The 17,501-nt window shown below is 37.5% G+C and overlaps 1 protein-coding gene across 5 annotated transcripts; it reads right to left on the minus strand.

Annotated features, from left to right (window-relative positions):
* Positions 1-238: 238 nt before the first annotated feature.
* Positions 239-15,793, minus strand: nt5c1aa (5'-nucleotidase, cytosolic IAa). 5 transcript variants are annotated; one of them, XM_068333906.1, is made up of 8 exons: positions 15,190-15,793; positions 11,353-11,382; positions 11,226-11,270; positions 8,029-8,196; positions 7,804-7,933; positions 4,226-4,348; positions 2,284-2,468; positions 239-1,266 (listed from the first exon to the last, which is right to left on the minus strand). In XM_068333906.1, exons 1-8 carry the CDS (start codon positions 15,343-15,345, stop codon positions 910-912), a joined length of 1,194 nt encoding a protein of 397 aa, XP_068190007.1. In that variant the 5' UTR covers positions 15,346-15,793; the 3' UTR covers positions 239-909. The 5 variants fall into 5 exon arrangements, with proteins under 5 accessions (XP_068190007.1, XP_068190010.1, XP_068190008.1 ...); XM_068333909.1 differs by lacking the exon at positions 11,353-11,382 and having other exon boundaries at positions 8,029-8,133; XM_068333907.1 differs by lacking the exon at positions 11,353-11,382.
* Between the last annotated feature and the right edge of the window lie 1,708 nt (positions 15,794-17,501).

The raw sequence follows: 17,501 nt of genomic DNA on the forward strand, positions 1-17,501 counted from the left end.
AGATCAGTTTCAAATATGTTTGCACACATTTTTATATATTCTCACACAACTGTACTTTGCATAAAAAACAAATTATTTTACACAATTGTCTGTCAGTAGAGATGTATCGATTTTAATTTCTATTTTATATCCATGCTTAGATTTATCTTGATTTTAATGCAAACACCATAGAATGAAATTCCTTATGGGAGTAGGTGTAGATGTACAAAAAACATTTTAGACAATAAATCAACTGAACTTTTATTCAATTTTGAGCATCCTGTTGCCACAAAAGAGAAATAAAGTGGACCATCATATTAAGATGGCAACAAAAGTGTAGCTATATAAATCAAGGCACAAGTGAAACATATGGCTTTCTGTATTTTCTGTGGGTTAAAACAGTTTTAGATAGTAGTTCACTATAATACAATATAATTTGTATGGAAGTACTTGAAAACAGAATATTTTACGTGTGTGCGTGTGTGTGTGTGTGTGTGTGTTTGTACCATGTTCAACCGGCTTTACTTATACAGAGGTATGTAAGTGTCAGAGACGTCATTCACACTGTCTGGTCCAGCATGAACTGGAAACATGTCATCCTTAAAAAGACAACTGGGCCTTGTTTAAAACAAGTTTTTTGACAGAGCGTCTGTGTATAGAGCAAACTGAGGTTTTGGAAAGTAAAGCTGTGGGACATGTTCAAGGTTTCCCTTTCACCTCTACCCAGGCCCGTATCGAACTCATCATAGGTTAACCTGAGACAGTTTACGCTGTAACATAACAAACTTCAGAACAAGTTCATCTTTACAACCACTCTGAAACTTTGCAACTTGAGTGTGCTCTTCTTCAGAAAGAATCTCCATCCCATCCTTATCCCGGCGCTGTGCTCCTGGTTGGATGACTGACCAGTGGCGTCCCAAATCTGACCAGCTACTTCCCCACACTGTTTTTTTGTTTATGGTTGTGTTTCTGTGCAATGCCATAAGGCACATGGGCAGCAATAGTGCCCATCTCAGCTGCTCCTTCCACATGAAACATCTGATCATCGAAGTAGATGTGAGGCCTTATCTTCTCAAGCATGGGACCTTTCGGTGCTCCTGCAAGGAACAAGGCCTCATCGATCTCCAAGCCCCAGGCCCTGAGTGTCTTTAGTGCCCGGATCCCTGAGCTGGCCGCACTTCGAGCTGTGACCAGGTATGTGCGAATGGGACAGTTGAGACGCTGGCCTTTTGCATAAAACTTTTTCTGCAGCTTTCCCAGTGCCTCCAGGAAGCCCTTCAGGGGTCCCTGTCAGGGGGGGAACAGACAACATTTATTTCTAAATTCAGGTCTGGACATTGTCCAGTGGCACTCACAATTTTCACAAGGCAATGTCCATGTCAGACATATTTTATATAATCATCACATAAAGTTGGCCCCACCAACACAAAAATGATGATTAAATTACTGAAAATATATAAAAGTTCAGCTTCCATTTGGCTGTCTACTGAGTGTAAAAAAATTCAATCTTGCATTTGCACTTTTATGTACATTTACTTAAAGAAATGTTTTGGGATTCTTCAAAGCCATACAACCAAACTACCCAAAATGGGTCTAATAATGTTGGTGAAATCCGTACAAGTCAAACCGACACAGATGCCACTCAAAGCCAAACCCTCATGAATAAGGTGACGATCCCAGTCACACAAGTAGAATTTAACGTATTGCTTGTATTTTGAAGTTCATTTGAGCCTGTCATAGGCTCATAGCAATATCTGACAGGGTAATCCATCCATGACCAAATGATCTGGACGTTCCTTTACACATATATTATTACCTTATGATGGAAAAAGTTTAGGGTGGCATGCATGTGTGAATGTGACTAGAAACTATGTTAACCTTACAACCTCAGTTTAAATTGCTACATATTTATGTACATCTAGCACAAGCACAATTTTACTCAAGAAGCACCGTTTGAATGCATTTTGACACCTTCAGCGAAAACCTCATTTCAGGCATACCCTGTGTTTGATGGAAGGATTTACTAATTGACAGTCTGAATCGTGTCAATTTGCATAATTTCTTCATAGAAAGTTAAATGGATTTTACATCCAGAACATTTCCATAACCATTTACATTATGGCTGTGTAGAAATGTCAATCTTAGGCGAAAAATGAGATGATTGTTTTAATTTCTGTGAGAGGGATTTTTAAATTAGATTGAAAGGACAAAATCCTTCTTTTTGTGTGAAATGCAGTCAGTACCGATACAGCATGTTTATTTAATACAAAGGATAACAGGAAATATTGAGTGAAAACTACACACATGATCAAGTAATGTGTCCTCATTCTCCCTCTCGTGTTCAAAGAACTTGTCCAGCCCGTGGGCCTTAAAGATGCGCTCTGACTCATCTGAGAAGAGAACAGCATCACCATCAAATGCCACCCTCAGCTGGGACTCGGACACCTCTGTCAGCTTCTCTGGCATGAACATGGTGGCTGCAGCGATGCCTGAACACAAAGACACACTGATCAATAGGTCAATAAAACTCTATTTAAATTCGTTTAATGCCCTTAAAATATGCTCACACTCCATTTAATGACACTCAGTATTATTGTATTTCACTTTGTTCGATTACACATTTTGCATCACATTACTTATCCTTAATTCTGTTCCCATTTAGTTAATATTAGTTAAATTGATAATAATATGAGTAAAATCATGTAAACAAAATGTAACTCGTACAGTAAAGCCAGTTTTTAAATACACTGAATCACATGTATTAAATTGGACACATATTGACCCATCATGTGACAGATGCACCCGAACCAAGCTGACAGACACATTTTTTATTGTAAGGTAACACCAGCTTTACTTTGCTTTGTCGCTTCAAAGTTTTTTTCACTGACTTTGTTCAAACTGTAGTGTTAAGATAAAAAACACCTAAACTAGGCCTGTAATGGCTGTCAGTTTACAGGAACTATTAATGGCAGCAACGTTAATTAAGACCTTTCAAGTAGAATGTCAAGGACATTTCCTGTGCTTGGCAGCGCTTGAGAGGGGGCTGTTGGTTGGTGTTTGCTTCTAACAGTCACTGCGTCTGTGACATGTAACTATCGAGTAAATAAGTACCATGCAAGATGTTTCAAGTAACCTTGAGATGTACGTGGCCATGCTGTGATCAGTCAAACTGTTATAAATTTTTCTTAATCCTTTACAAACTCTAACATAGTAGAAAAACATTTGTCTTCTCATTCAAATCAAAAACAAAATATTCTGTATTGAAAGAGCTAAAGGAGGGGAAGCTTTTGAAACCTCCTGCATTCATGATTTGTTTCCAGAATTCCCAGTTCCTCTTGACTATAATTATGTCTGTTTCCATTCAGTTGGCTCTATTTTTGTAAGATGACCTCATTTAAGATGGGAATAATAACACAACGTGAAATGTTCTTTGATGAAAACAAAAGTGGATGATTCAAGTTCCACAAATTTTCCACAAATAAATTCTGCACATTCAGAGCCTGAGCACCAACTGTTTTATAATCCCCATGTAACTACAAAATTGACTGGTTTAAGATTAAAGGTGTTAAAATCCAATGTGCCTCAAAAATTAGCCCCGGTCTGTGGCTTCAGCGCTGATCTGAGTCGCCATGCAGAAACACATTAAGACTAAATGAAGAGAATGTAATAAATATGGTGATTTACATTAATGTAGTGCAGAGGAGAATTTTGGCCGCTTCTATTCATTATATAAATAGAACAGAAATAAAATCAATTTATGCTTTCATCTCACTGTGTGAGAATACAATTGTATCATACTTACATATTTTCTGCTGTGTTTAAATTGGGACTGAAATTTTTTACTGAAGTTATTTATTTTTATTAAATTTATCTGAAATTGCAGTAATTTAAAAAAAAGCATTCATCCATTTTTTTTTTTTAAAGATTTTTAAATCATTCTGAACAAGAAGAGACCATTTTTGAGGCAAATTAGTAAGTTTATGCAAAGACATTTCAGTAAAATAGAGATATCATAGTGACTGGATGGGTGACTGGAAGGGAAGTTGAGACATGCAAACAAGTGGAAAAGTGGATCTTTTCGGTAAAATACTCATTATTTCTGATTAATAGAGTTGAAAATTAAAATTAGGTAAAAACAGGAAAAATTATATGAATGCAGCTCAATCAAAATGTCTTTAAACTGGGATACTGAGCATCTAACCATATGGAACAATGTAATGCTAACATATCCATTATTATTTCTCACCTTCAGCCAGCGCCTCCCTAACCTTATCAGCATCAGCAGACAGGTAGAGGTTGGTGTGCCAGGCCTTCAGGTAACCAATCGGACTGCTTCCTCCCGTCATACAAAACCTCTCAATGAACAAGTCTGAGGATAAGAAGTTCAACAACACCTGTTATGTGTGTCTCAGTGATAATAAGCAAAGTCAAATGGTGGAGAGATGTAGGGTGATGACATAGTGGGAGGATAAACGTACAAGACGGTGGGAAAGGTTCCACAGAGGAGGTTAAGGAGAAGGAAGGCATAAAGGATAGAGGTAGAAGAAATTGTAATTCTCTCTTTGCTCTTAAATTTGGAAAGGCTCACTGCTGTTGGCTGATCAGTGGAGAGACAGCAAGTGGAGAACATGAAAGGGCTAATATTAGGTAATTAGATCCGTGATTGCAGAGCTATTTAGATAAATGAGCTGATATTTATGAGGGAACAGAAGATTGGAGATCATTAAAAAGGGCACGGAAGTGAAGTAACAGACTAACAGTGGAACAGAGCTGTGATAAAAATGAGTCTGTAAAGTACTGAAGGTTATAATAGATTGAGAAATGAAGAATAGCCTGGATGGTGGGTACTTAACACTATCCACTTTCAAGGACCATTCCAACAGGTTATTTGGTATTTCCATACAGATGAGAGATTTGTGAGACTTAATCAAACATAAGCAGAGGGTGTGATACCTGACGTTTAGGACCTTTAGGTATGAGTCACAAACCAAAACAGCCTGAAAGCCAAAGAATATTTTCATTAGTAAATACTGATTCTCGAAAGTAAAAGTAATAAAAGTTATGTCAAGGCATTTCCAAGAGTATAGATCAACTGTATACTCTTAAAAGAGACTCCTGCAATAGCAACACTGGTGATGATGGTGATGAGGATGATGGTGATAAAGATGATGATGATGATGATGATGACGAAAACAACAAAACACCAACAAAAACAACGTTTGTATGGTAGATTCTGTTCAGAGTTCATTGACACTCTTCCACTATAGATTTGTGGCACCACGTTTGTGTTATGGGATGCATAATGAAGTGTTTTAAACCATTTTTGCGCACTGCCTTGTGAACATATCTTCTAAAAGAAACTTTTTTTTACCAGTTTTGCAGTTAATCCATTGTCCTGTAAACAGGGACAGAGGAAAGGACATCAAAAATAATCTACGGGGTAAAGGCTGATGGACTGTTCCATAAACCCTCTGAGAGATCTTTCAAAAAACCAACTGTCCTCTTTAGATTTTTTGTAAGGGGTTTATTTAGCTTTCTAGTCTGGCCTTGGTCTTGGTTGACCCGCACACAATGCTGTACCTCATCAAATAACAACTCCCAAACATTCCCTACTTTCATGATGTATGCTGGTGCGTGGGAGTCTCTCAATGGAAAAGCCCCTCACCAATAAGGTCTTAGTTTTTGTTTTTCTTCAAATATGCTTTATATGACTGTTGCTCTTTGCATCATTTATTTATTCATTCACACTATCTGAAACATGGTAATGGCAACGCGGAAAATTAGCAGAACTGCAAAGATGCTGTTGAAACGTCAAAGAATGAACAGTTTTAAAATGTATTTTAACAATCTATCCACAAAATTGCCAGCCTTTCATCCACGTACGATATTATACATATTGCCTTTATGTATGAGGTCTGGTAATGATTTCAGTTTTTATTTCTAACAAGAATGCTAATGCAATCACACAAATTCACCTAAATGCTCACAGAACACATTACAGGAACTGAAAATGTATGTATGCAAAGTAGATTCATTAAACTGTTGGCAGGCTCCTTGCTCACTGACATGCACTATTGGAACTGCAGGGAAGCTTTTCGTGAACCGAATGCAAGGTGAGCAACTAAATTCTTCTGCAGTTATTAGACATGAACATCCCCAAAACATTCTCTAAAGTGCATAGATTCAATTTCAGATGAAACTACCCAAGGAATAAATATCTGTTTCTCTATAGCATCACTTTGAACCACCATGATCAGCAGGGACATGTTTAACAAGCCCTCATGACACCAGGGAACTGGTGTCTTCCTTTAGTCCTTCAGGAAAGGTCAGAGGTGACAGTACTGTTTAATTGCGTTGGCTACTGCATGCTGAGAGCCACCAGACAGATCTAACATGGAAACCTCTGAAGGACTGTGTTGTTTTGCTGGTTCCACACAGGCATGTTTTTGTTTCAGGCGTCTCCGATTATTCTTACATCCCAAAGGAGAGAATCTTGATCTCACCCTGACCAGCAACTCCAAAGATATCAAAACATCTGAGAAGCTGAGCAGGAAGTGGTCTTTGAGGAAGAAAGACCAGGGTCTGAAAATTCCCAGGGAAGGAGCCTGTCAGTCAGCTGTTGATGCATTTTTGTTTGTTTCTCAGCTCAGTTTGGCGTCAGTTTACGATGTATATAAAGATATCTAAGTCCACTTGAAGTTTTAAGTTTCAATAAAAGAAGACATTTGACCACAGATTCACAGATCCACTGATTATATTATTAGGTTTTAACCTGAATTCTCGAAAAATAGGTCTTTGCATGAAATTTGTTGAATGCAACATTTAATTTAGGGGCATATACAGACATAGGGATTGATCCAGGATTCTTTTTTCTCTAATTGGTATGTGCCTAGTTTAGAATTTTTATTTTGGACAATAGTATGAAACCAGATAAGCTGATCAAACTGTGATTCCAAAGTCTAGCAAGCCTGTGTCTTTAATTCATAATTTGATAGAAGAAATTCCCCACATTTTCAGAAATCTCAATGTATAAAATAAGATATAATGTGCATCTACATGCTACACAAGTAATTGCAAGAGTTATGGGAGTGTTTGTACAGATGTCCTGTAATATTAGAATGAAAGTCTGCTCCCAGTGTGACTCATTCTTGATGGACTGAAGGTTATCCTTAGCCTCCAAATTTTACAAAACTTATGCAGAAAACTTTTAATAAATACTGTAATTCCTAAACATCATTGAATACATTAGGGTCTATTGGAAACATACACAGTATAGTTGGCATATGCAGTAGGTTAAGGTGCATTTTGATGCCTTTCAGATCAACTTGCCCAAGTTTTTTACTGGATTTATTTCTTTCCTGCCCTAATAATCATTTTTGTCAGCCGTTTTCAGTAATGATTATTGTTATTTTTTCTTTTCATATGTCTGTGCGTACGTCATGTTCTTCATCCATGAAGCTGCCAGAGGGGATTACTTTATTGAAAAGCAACTGGATTTTAAATTATTAGGAATGCAACATCTTTTAAAATTGGAAATAGCTGCTGAACTTAATTTGCTTTACTATTTATTTGTCTCCAGTGTATGAAAGTCTATCCATATTGTTGTAATAGTATTTATGTAGATGAGTGAGTGTGTGGAATCTGATCTCTTACTGCCCTATCAATAGCAGTCAACTATTTAAATCCACATTTCTGTCTGCTGCATTGCATCTGATGCAATCAAACATAGGACCTGATATGTTATTGCATTACTGTGGAAGTGATGATTGGTATAAAGGCCAAATTTCCTCAGCTTACTTTATGATTAATCTCTGGAAATCTTACTGTGGTGGTTGATAGTGTTGATGAGTCGGATTCCTACATGTGCGTGGTTGTATGTCACCAGGACAATGTCAAACAGCTCTTCACTTTCTGGGTACAGCTCCCGCATATGAGCATTCACCGCCTCCAGAGCCTGTTGAAATAGAGAACAATCAGCTAAAAACTAACTGTGAAAATGTTCAGTCTGCATCTGAAAATCTATCTACCAGTAAAATGTTTGACTTTAACCTTTACAAAGGGGAAAGCGGGTCCAGGGGCAAAGGGTTCATTCTCATGTTCGATTTGGTATCTCAGATACTCTTCCACTCCCTTCTGCTCAAACACCTTCTGCTCCTGTTCAGTCCGAAACAAAACGCGAGAGGAAACAGCAACAGTCACGGCATTTTCTGGCTTTGGCTGCAGAAAGAGAGGGAATATGGAAAAGCTATGATGAAGCAGAATACAAGTAAGGGGAAGATGAGAAAGCTGTAAAGGGCCTTTAAGAAGATGACTGGGGGAGGAGACGAGAAAAGTGAGGAGTGGGTGAGCCCTATTTTTACCTGTGGTTGAGAAAGTGACCCTCTAACTAAACCCAGCAAGTAATACTTTGAATGTGTCCTTTTTCTATAGGTGCATTTGGATACAAGCATAGCTGTTTTTAACGAGAGACCTCTGGGACAACAGCAGTGATACTTTATTAGAGCTCTACATGCAGGGCTGTATGAACATTTCTCTCATTGGCATGCCTGTTATCTGTTTACAACATCTCACATCTATTTATAGGAGAAGAAGACTCTGTATGTCTCTGTATGTCGATCAGCTGGCCACAGATTTCCCACGACAAAATCCTGAACACATTCTATATACAGTATATCTACAGGTATTTCTTTTTTAACCCTCAAAGTTTGTTTATTACCTCTGACAGCTCCTCTTTTATTTGTCTGTTTGTTTATTTCCTGCAAAATTGTTCAGATTTTGATTAAATCTATGGAGCGGTGGATCTTGGATCAAAGTTTAGCTAATTGGATTTTACTGCAGGTCTGGGTATGTATGTATTTTTCTTTTAGTCACTTTCTTCTTTCCTCGTCTTTGATGGATTGCTGGAGGACTGTGGGAACTTTTTAACACTTTGCATATAGCAGGCTAATCAAATTAAAAATATCAAGGTATGGACACATCATAATGTTCCACCATTCTGCACAAGTAGATCCAGATTGGAAACATAATCTAGATCTGGGTGATACAGTATACTTGGAATGACCAGATTTTCAACATATAATAACACAGCATGATAGAGACATAACACTACCCCCAATATGTAGCAGCATTAAAAAAGACTAAGAGTCATTCAAATGTATTTTATGCGTGTGTGAAGTGGTTATATAAAAGAAAAGAAATGCAATAAAACTATATAAGAGAACTATTTTTAAAAAAAATCTATTTACCTATTATTTTTGTCAATGCCATTGGCAGAGGTACACACTTTGAGCACTGTCTAGTTAACTCTGTGGTCAATTTGAAGGCCAGAGTCACTTAGTTAAAATATTTTATATAAATATGAAAAGGTGATTCACATTTTTATCCTGCACGTTCAGATTTCAAGTGGTAGATGTGCCTTGACTCACTGAATAAACCTACAATGTCAATGTCTCATTGAAGACTGTCAATAAAATATTTCTAGATGACACTGTGGCCTTATAATATGCTCGTGTTGCCTAATGTGTGTGTTTAGCTTGGGTGTCAGCCTGTGGAGGGGGAGGGCTGCATTCTTAAGAGGGCAGCCAGCATTGTGCCAACAGCAGGCAGCTGAACTGAGACGATGTCTGCATGGTGGGACAAAAGAGGGGAAGGTTTGTTCTTAGGCTCACAATCTTTCTTGTTACCTGAAATAATGTAACTATGAAAGCATTATGTTGTGAGTATAATCAATAAAAACTTCAAATAAATGCATAAGGGGTTATAGTTGTTAAGATATTTTATTTTAAGTGTTTACAACTGATCTATCTGTTCACAGTGGGTGAAAGAATATTTCTACTAAGGTAAATGCTGATTTTTCTCCCAAATGGCTGTGATGTGGTAAATAGGTCACAGTCTGACGACTCTACTGAGCCATTGTGTCTCGATTTAGCCTTATTCCATCACAACACTGCTGCCTATGTCACCTACTTAACCATGTGCACACGCACAAACACACACACACCACCTTGTCCGGATTAATTTTGATGCATTTCTAAATCAGATTAAAATATTAGTGAAGTAAAATTAAACCAAATTTATCGACTTGTCCTGTTGGCAAACTTTCAATATCTGCTAAACTTGATTATAATTCATGCTTTTACACACATGCTGAAACTGAACCCTCAAGTGGATTGTGAAAAAAAGAGCACTTATTATTTCATAATATAAATCTAAGTACCGTAGTTGAAAGTAATTCCCCTCAGGATTCACTTACATGTGGCAATAAACAGCAAACAAACACGCATGCACTGCCTGCTGATTAGATGAGCTTTGTTGTGTCACCACAGAGATGAAGCGTCAGGATGTACGTATGGTGTGAGCGGTGTGAAGGTGAAGGCTAAATGTCAAGGTTTGCCTCTTCTCCGTAATCAAACTTCAGGAAGTCAGCAATAGTCTGATGTTTAGTCAAGTTGACATCAGTTTTAATTTTGAAATGATTGTGATCAGTCAATGTATTCGTTCTGTCTCTAAATTTAGTTAATGTTATGCCCAAAAGGAGGACATTGTGTTCTAGTGTTAATTTGGAGTTATGACAGCAACCCAGCAGGGGTTTACTCCAGAGGGCATACCTTTAAGGTCAGTTAGTCAGTTTGCACCGAACTATAGATTGATATCTTTGTAGTCAGGTTCTAAAATCCACTTAGTGTGTTACAAGGTCACATGACTTTTTGAAGTTGTAAATCAGGTTGGTCATTGCTAACCAACTGAACAATTCCCAGCACATGCTAACAAGATATTCCTAAACTCCCAAGACCCCACAGGTATGCTTTTCAGCTTAAAATCCTACAAATACACCTTTACACTACTATTTTTCTCAGGTCAAAGTTATACGTATATAACCCTGAATGACCTTGTGTTCAGTGTCCTCAATGATGATGCTAATCGATGTGGGGTTTTTTTTTAAACCAAAATCATTTCATAGGATACTACAGAAGTTGACAGAACATCTCCTTGCAAACTAAAGCCTGAACTATCACGTAGACATTGTTCCTCTACATGTCTGGTGGTTAGAACTCAGCCTGTTGGCTCAGGGGACACTCGTGACAATGCATCGGGTCAAGTTGGTGGTTAGTAGAGTGGAGGTTTAAGCGTGGAGGTTCATGCAGGCTCTTTGAAAACCATCACAGAGGATTCAATTAAAAGGCAATGAACATTGGGAAGCCATGAACACAAGCCAATGACTTTACATGAGGATGTGACATACTTACGAAAAATACGCCTCCCTCCACCTTCCGAGCTCGTCTTCCTGTCACCTTAGCAAAATAACATTGTGTTTTACTTAATAGAACTTCTCAGCATGAAGTTATAACTGAGTTTCATTCACCCTCAACTCACCCTCAAATAATGTTGCATGAAGATATTATTCTGATGAGACAAAATGCAACAACACAGCATATAGTTTGGGTGTCGGTATTATTTCTGCTCAGACAGCTTTTTCAATGCATGTACTGTATTAAATTTATCAGGGGGACTTTTATTCTATGAATATCATGACACACACACTGAGAGTGATTCCAGTGCAACAGCCCAGCTCTTTTGTGTGATTCGATACTGGTGGTGTTAACAACCTGCCTTCTCTGGGCTTCCTAACTACTGGGAATGCTTGGATCACAAGTCTCCCCCACAGAGGATCCTGAAAGAGCCATCATCGACTCCTGTCTATAATACAAAATTTTATTTCATTAAAGGTGCACTAAACCTCACTGAGTAAATCTGCCGATATACTTTTACACAACTTTCATCATTAAATGTTGTTGTTTTTTGTTATTATTGTTGTTGTCGAGACTCTCCCTCCCTCTCTTGCCCACCTTCTATATTAATCCTGTCAGAGCTCTGCCAGGTCAGCGGAACTGGTATGTGTGCATAACCCAGCGGCATGAGTCATCTGTCATTAAAACATCCTTTCCATCCATTCTAGACGGAAAGGAGGAGAAGTGGAAGGGATTTCCTGACTAAGACAGACAGAGAAAGAACAGAAGGGAAAATGAAGAAGTGAGAGTGTGGGCAGAGAGGGACGGGGTTGGGTTAAGTCACAGTGGGGGCTTGATATTTATAGTTAAGTGAAAGGCCAGTGTTGAAACTGTCTGCTCAGGCAGATATGGTAATGGAACAGAACGGTGTGAGTGAGCACTGCCAGTAAGAGCAACGCATTTTGTGTTGGATCATCTGTGAAGGTCTCTAAAGAATTTAAAATTTATTACAAATAGGGAAAATGGATTAAGTGATAAACACAAGATACTCATCATTTTGTACAAATAATGATAACGGCAGCTTCCTCACAACAATCACTGACAGATTTGATCAGCTTTTTCATTAAGATAACAATAATCTTTGAGAAGATATGGAAGCAAAGATACAGCATTTCTTTTTTCACAGTATAAGGAACCTCAATAAATAAGATAGAAAGACCTGACTCTTACTTCAATCTAATATTAGAATGTATAGTCCTGCTTCTAAATGTGTGTGTGCACATTCTACACTGACAATTAGGAGAATAAGTTATAGTTACTGGTCAGATTATTAAAACAGAAGCTCAGTTTTAGTGGACACAGTAGAAAAATATAACACAGTCAGTTGTGTTTTTATTTTAACATGAAATGCATTACCAGTGGTAATATAAACCAGTCCTCTATTCACTAACTGGGTAAAGCAGTAAACCAGAGGTGGCTGGTTTTTACACTGCAAGTGGGTTGAAGGACCCATGCTTTTTTAACCTAAGTCTGAAATTTCACTTTGGTTAATCGGAAGTGTTTTATTTTCAACAAACTACTTCACAGTATATTCTCAGTCGAGCTTCAGATCAGTGATGACCACACAGATCTGACCACAGACAAGTATTGAAATGAAATATAAATATATACAAATGTATAGAAATGATCACAAAGCTAAGCAAACATGGATTTCAGTGCTTTTAATTTACAAATAACATATTTGTTATGTAAACCTATTTTCGGTTTTCATTATTGATGTCCTTACCTATTGTAGATATTTATTTTATCTTGCAGTTTTTTTTGTGTGTGTTCATTTAAGGAAACTTGAATTTTAAAAGTACATTTTCTGGAGCAGATTCTCCTGTTAGACCAGTACACTCAACCCCAGGAGACTGCTACGATTACTAATGGAGGAGGTAGTCCATTTATAATGACATGCTTATAAAAGCATGTAAACACCTCTTACCTCTCTGTACTCACTTTTTTCTCTGTCAAAGAGGCAATGTTTTATCACTGTTGGATAGCTTGATTGTTGTGTAGAACAAGGAAGGATATTTTACAGTTATTTTTGAGGAGAAGGCATCAAACCTGTGTAAGCTCCATTACAGATATGTTTAGCAAAAGCAGGTGTCCTACAGGTGGACTGATTTTAGATGTGTGTGCTTCAGAGGAGAAACCTCTTGAGCAATCTTAGCTCCCTTTATTACAATATGACCACTTTAATTTGTTTTGTTTTGTTTGTTTGTTTGTTTGTTTGTTTGTTTGTTTGTTTGTTTGTGCAGGGTGGGTAGGGAGGATAATATTCTGAAAATCTGAGTTCAACTCATGTATTTATTAAGCTTCTACAAACACAACAACATCTTGGCCAGGCCCCTAAGCAACCATGCCTTCTTGACCCCCACTCTCATATCTAAATTAAATAAGACATGTGTTTCATTTAACACAAGGGACTTAATTACACTGACCTAGCAGCTACATGTTAATTAAAAAAGGAAATTTTAAAAAGTAAGACCTGGGAATTAATGAGGAACATTTCCAGTAATAACATAAAACAATTTAGTTAAGACAAAACAGTGCATTTGTTGTTTTAGTTTGTTCAGTTGATTGATTGATTGATTGATTTAATATTTATATGAATTCTAAAAGGTTATTCATTCAGAGGCGGCATTAAAAACTATAGCGCTAAATTTAATGTCACCTTCTTAATTTTTCAAACATTCCAAACAATATGGCTGCAGGAATATATTTTCTTGGGGTTAATAAAAAGGCATTCATTACATTGCAATGTACAAAAGTAAAAATGGAATTAATAAATGCATATTTTCAAATAATGTAACTTTAAGCCTACAATATATTGATATACTGTATTATAGCTTTATGGTTCCATTAGGTTCATTCTGCCAGTTAAGTTAAAAGGAAACAAACAAGTGAATGGATTTGATGCTAATAGCTCATTTTGACAAATTAATTTTAACTTAAAAGAGGTAACTGACCCACTGAAACAGTATAAAAACATGAGAAAATTGATTTAAAATAAAGCTCAGTGGAACCAGTCATTTGAACAGCCATTCATTTATAGTAAAAGCCCTCTAATCTGTGTTCTCCATTATCGTTGATGAATAATCTCTTGCAGCATACACTAAAACTGTTTCTTAAAACTCTAAATGTAGTCGCCAAATTGTGAAATCAGTGTAGAGTTTCATACAAGGGTGGAGGTGGATCCATATTGTCCATGTTTTGCAAATATTCTCATTGCAGTAAATAATTGGATTGACCATTTAGAAGTGGTTAATGTTTACGTTCGGAAAATACACCCCTGTGGCTCCAATGATGCTTTAGCATCAAAGTTTCTGTGAACTCTCATACCTTGCTTTTAGTGCATTTCCCTATTAATTTGTGCTCATTATTGTTTTTCTGCATCATCTTCTTCTTCTTTCTTATACTGTATGTTTTTCACAGTCAGAACCCCTGGAAGTGCTAATGAAGAGCAGAAACAGCACTCTATCCTACAGATAAGCGTGTCTAGCTCTCTTCAATCTGTCAGCTTTGATTTAAAGTGAACATTCGTTGAAAAGATTTGCAGTTCTGACACGTTACTGTCAGAATTCTGCTAGAATGGACCCTGACAATGAAAGGTCAATAAATCAAAGTTAGCTACACAAGCTTCTAGTTCACGTTGACCCAGTTTAAAATGTCCATTTGTGCAACCTGATCACGTTTTACAGCCTTCAGCCTTTTACTTTTTTATATTCACTCATCAGCGATTTCTGGTTTTGCGCTCATAATTTGTCATTTATGATTAAAATATTTAGAGTTGCAAGACTGATATATAAAGGCAGGCAAGTTGGAAAAAAAATCTTTGGCAGTGAAGATAATTTACAAACACACTGACAGGATAAACACACACACACACACAGATTATGTGCATGTTTAGGTGCATAAATGGTAGTGTGTGACTTACTGGTTTTGGCTTGGTGGTAAGGCCCAAGTGGTCTTGGTCAAATTCTTCCCTCTCTTCCCATGATTCTCTGCTATCCCCATTGGATGAAGGGGAGACTTGGATCTCCTTGACCTGTCCACTCATCACCTGCACGGAGTCCTGACTCATCTTAACCATAAAGAATGCTTCTTGCTGTGCTTGCAAAGGGCCCTGCGATCCAAGGTTTTCTTCCTGCAACTGTGCTATTCTAAAAAATCCAATGAACAAAATGCTATGCTACTGCCTGGAACATTTATTAACATTATCCTTTCTTCTGCCCTGTGATAGCAGGTCAAGTGCTCACAACTCCTGTCTCCTGTTTACCTAGATATAACCCTTTTTCCTCAGCTGCTGAGTACATACGTTTCCAGAGGACATGAAAGCCCCCACTCGTTCACAACCAATACCATACACACAGCTTCTCTGTATGCATGCATACACACACTGTGACACATGCAGCCTCTCCTTCGTAAGTGCGTTTCAGGCTTTGCAGCAATCCATCTGCTTCTCTCTCTGAGTATCTCTTTTCCCCAGTCAGTGCCCCATTCCCTTCCTTTCCTCTTTGCCCCATTCAATCACTCTCTACTCCCTAGCTTGGTTCAATCCCCTCTGTGACCAATCACAGCCCTGTATATTTATGAAGCTTGGCTCCACCCCTTTGCAGTCTCTTGTTGACAGTGCATTTTGCCCAAGAGGCTTATGGGACATTCAAGCACATACAGCAACAGCCAGCCATCAGAAATCAGGATAAGCTTACATAGTGTCAGGTGTTGCAACTATTTTCAAAAATAAATATAGGCTCAGATCGTTTTGTTTTGAAGAAACCAAATGAAATGTGTGATGTTTTCTTTTCATTTTAATTGAAATTATCTGAGGTTTATGTAAGCTGCACATGTGGTTTCAGTGATCAATAATTGTTGGAGGGTAACTGAAACAAGCATTTAAAATAATTAGGAGGTATAAATTGAGAAAGGGAGTTGGCTGAGAGAATGAGAGTGAATAAGGTAGGGGTTGATCACAAACAGGAAGTGGAATTAGCCTAAAGGTAGCAGATAATGGATGTGACCTTCATTTAAAACCATGTTTGTTTTAAAACAAGGGTTCATTGATGTTCTTACTCATGCATACTGAGCAGCACAGTGCCAGCCGTACAAAAGCCACATGACTTTGTGGCTTCATGCAAAGGTGACTTTAGAACTGAATTGATTTATTAATCCCAAGGAAAATGTTTTTGTCCCAACATGACTAGTGCTACTTTTTTAATGACTTTTTATGATAGTGACCGCATTTTTGACAATTAACTGTAACAGAATATTTAGACATAATGATTATTCAGTTCCCTGAACTGACGACTGTCAGGCTGATATGCCGTCTGTTCAGGTCATAAATCATCAGAAATATTGCTACATTCATGGCATCAATCTTCTAACAAGTGTTGCAGTGAAGAAGAGTGCAAGTAATACGGCAGTAGGAAAAGTATTTGACAGTGAGTAGCTGCCAGCTTAATACTTAACGGGAAAAAGGATGCCTAACAGTCATGTGCATCCTCCTGGTCAGTGTCAGGTTGGCTCTGTGTGGCTAAATGTGTACTATACTTTGTCTACTATAGGTGATGTTTTGCTGATTTGTTTTCCATTTGCTCATTCTTGTGGGATTTGTTTTCTTTTAAATACATGGATACAAGCCAAGTAAAAACTTGGTCAACATGTTACTGAGCTCACAGTTCCCTCTTGTGGCTCCTCTGAAAATTGCATTGCTTTGTCTGCTTTGACTGCTGCAGTGTAATTTCTCTGCTGCACATGTGACAGGGCTGAAGCTTCAACACAAAAATGATCAGAATAGATTGATATTGATCCATCGTGAATGGCCGGGTAAAGAGAAATGGAAAATCCCAAATTCTAAATACAGTATATCAATTCAAACCAAGACACAGACAGCTCCAAATTTAGATTAACTCAGTGGACATTACACCAGTGAGCTGGATTTTTTCATGTTTTTATCAAATAACAGTGATGCTATTATGAAGAGTATTTTGTGTTTCTGTGGTTTGATATTTAATTTATGCAGTGTTGTCCTTTGACAAAGCAATCAAGCAATCAGTCTGTGCCTCTCAAGGGACTACATGTCCACAATGAGTCATAAACTCAAAGCTTTATCTTTTTGAATATTTAAATTGTTTAAGAATTTCTCAATGGATGTCCAGTTACATAAATGAGTTTGCAGATGTAACAAGCAATTTTGTTCATATTAATTAAATTTTATTCTGACTGACTAACCTGTGTGTGTTTTTGTCT

The sequence above is a fragment of the Antennarius striatus genome, chromosome 14 (genome assembly GCF_040054535.1).
Source record: "Antennarius striatus isolate MH-2024 chromosome 14, ASM4005453v1, whole genome shotgun sequence".
In the NCBI taxonomy this organism is placed as follows: Eukaryota; Metazoa; Chordata; class Actinopteri; order Lophiiformes; family Antennariidae; genus Antennarius; species Antennarius striatus.

Coding starts and splice junctions, on each gene's coding strand:
- nt5c1aa (XM_068333906.1), bottom strand. CDS start 15,345: ATGGTTAAGATGAGTCAGGACTCCGTGCAGGTGATGAGTGGACAGGTC. Junction 8,197..11,225: donor TGGAGGGAGGCGTATTTTTC/GTAAGTATGTCA, acceptor CTCTTTCTGCAG/CCAAAGCCAGAAAATGCCGT. Junction 4,349..7,803: donor CAACACTATCAACCACCACA/GTAAGATTTCCA, acceptor TCTTATCCTCAG/ACTTGTTCATTGAGAGGTTT.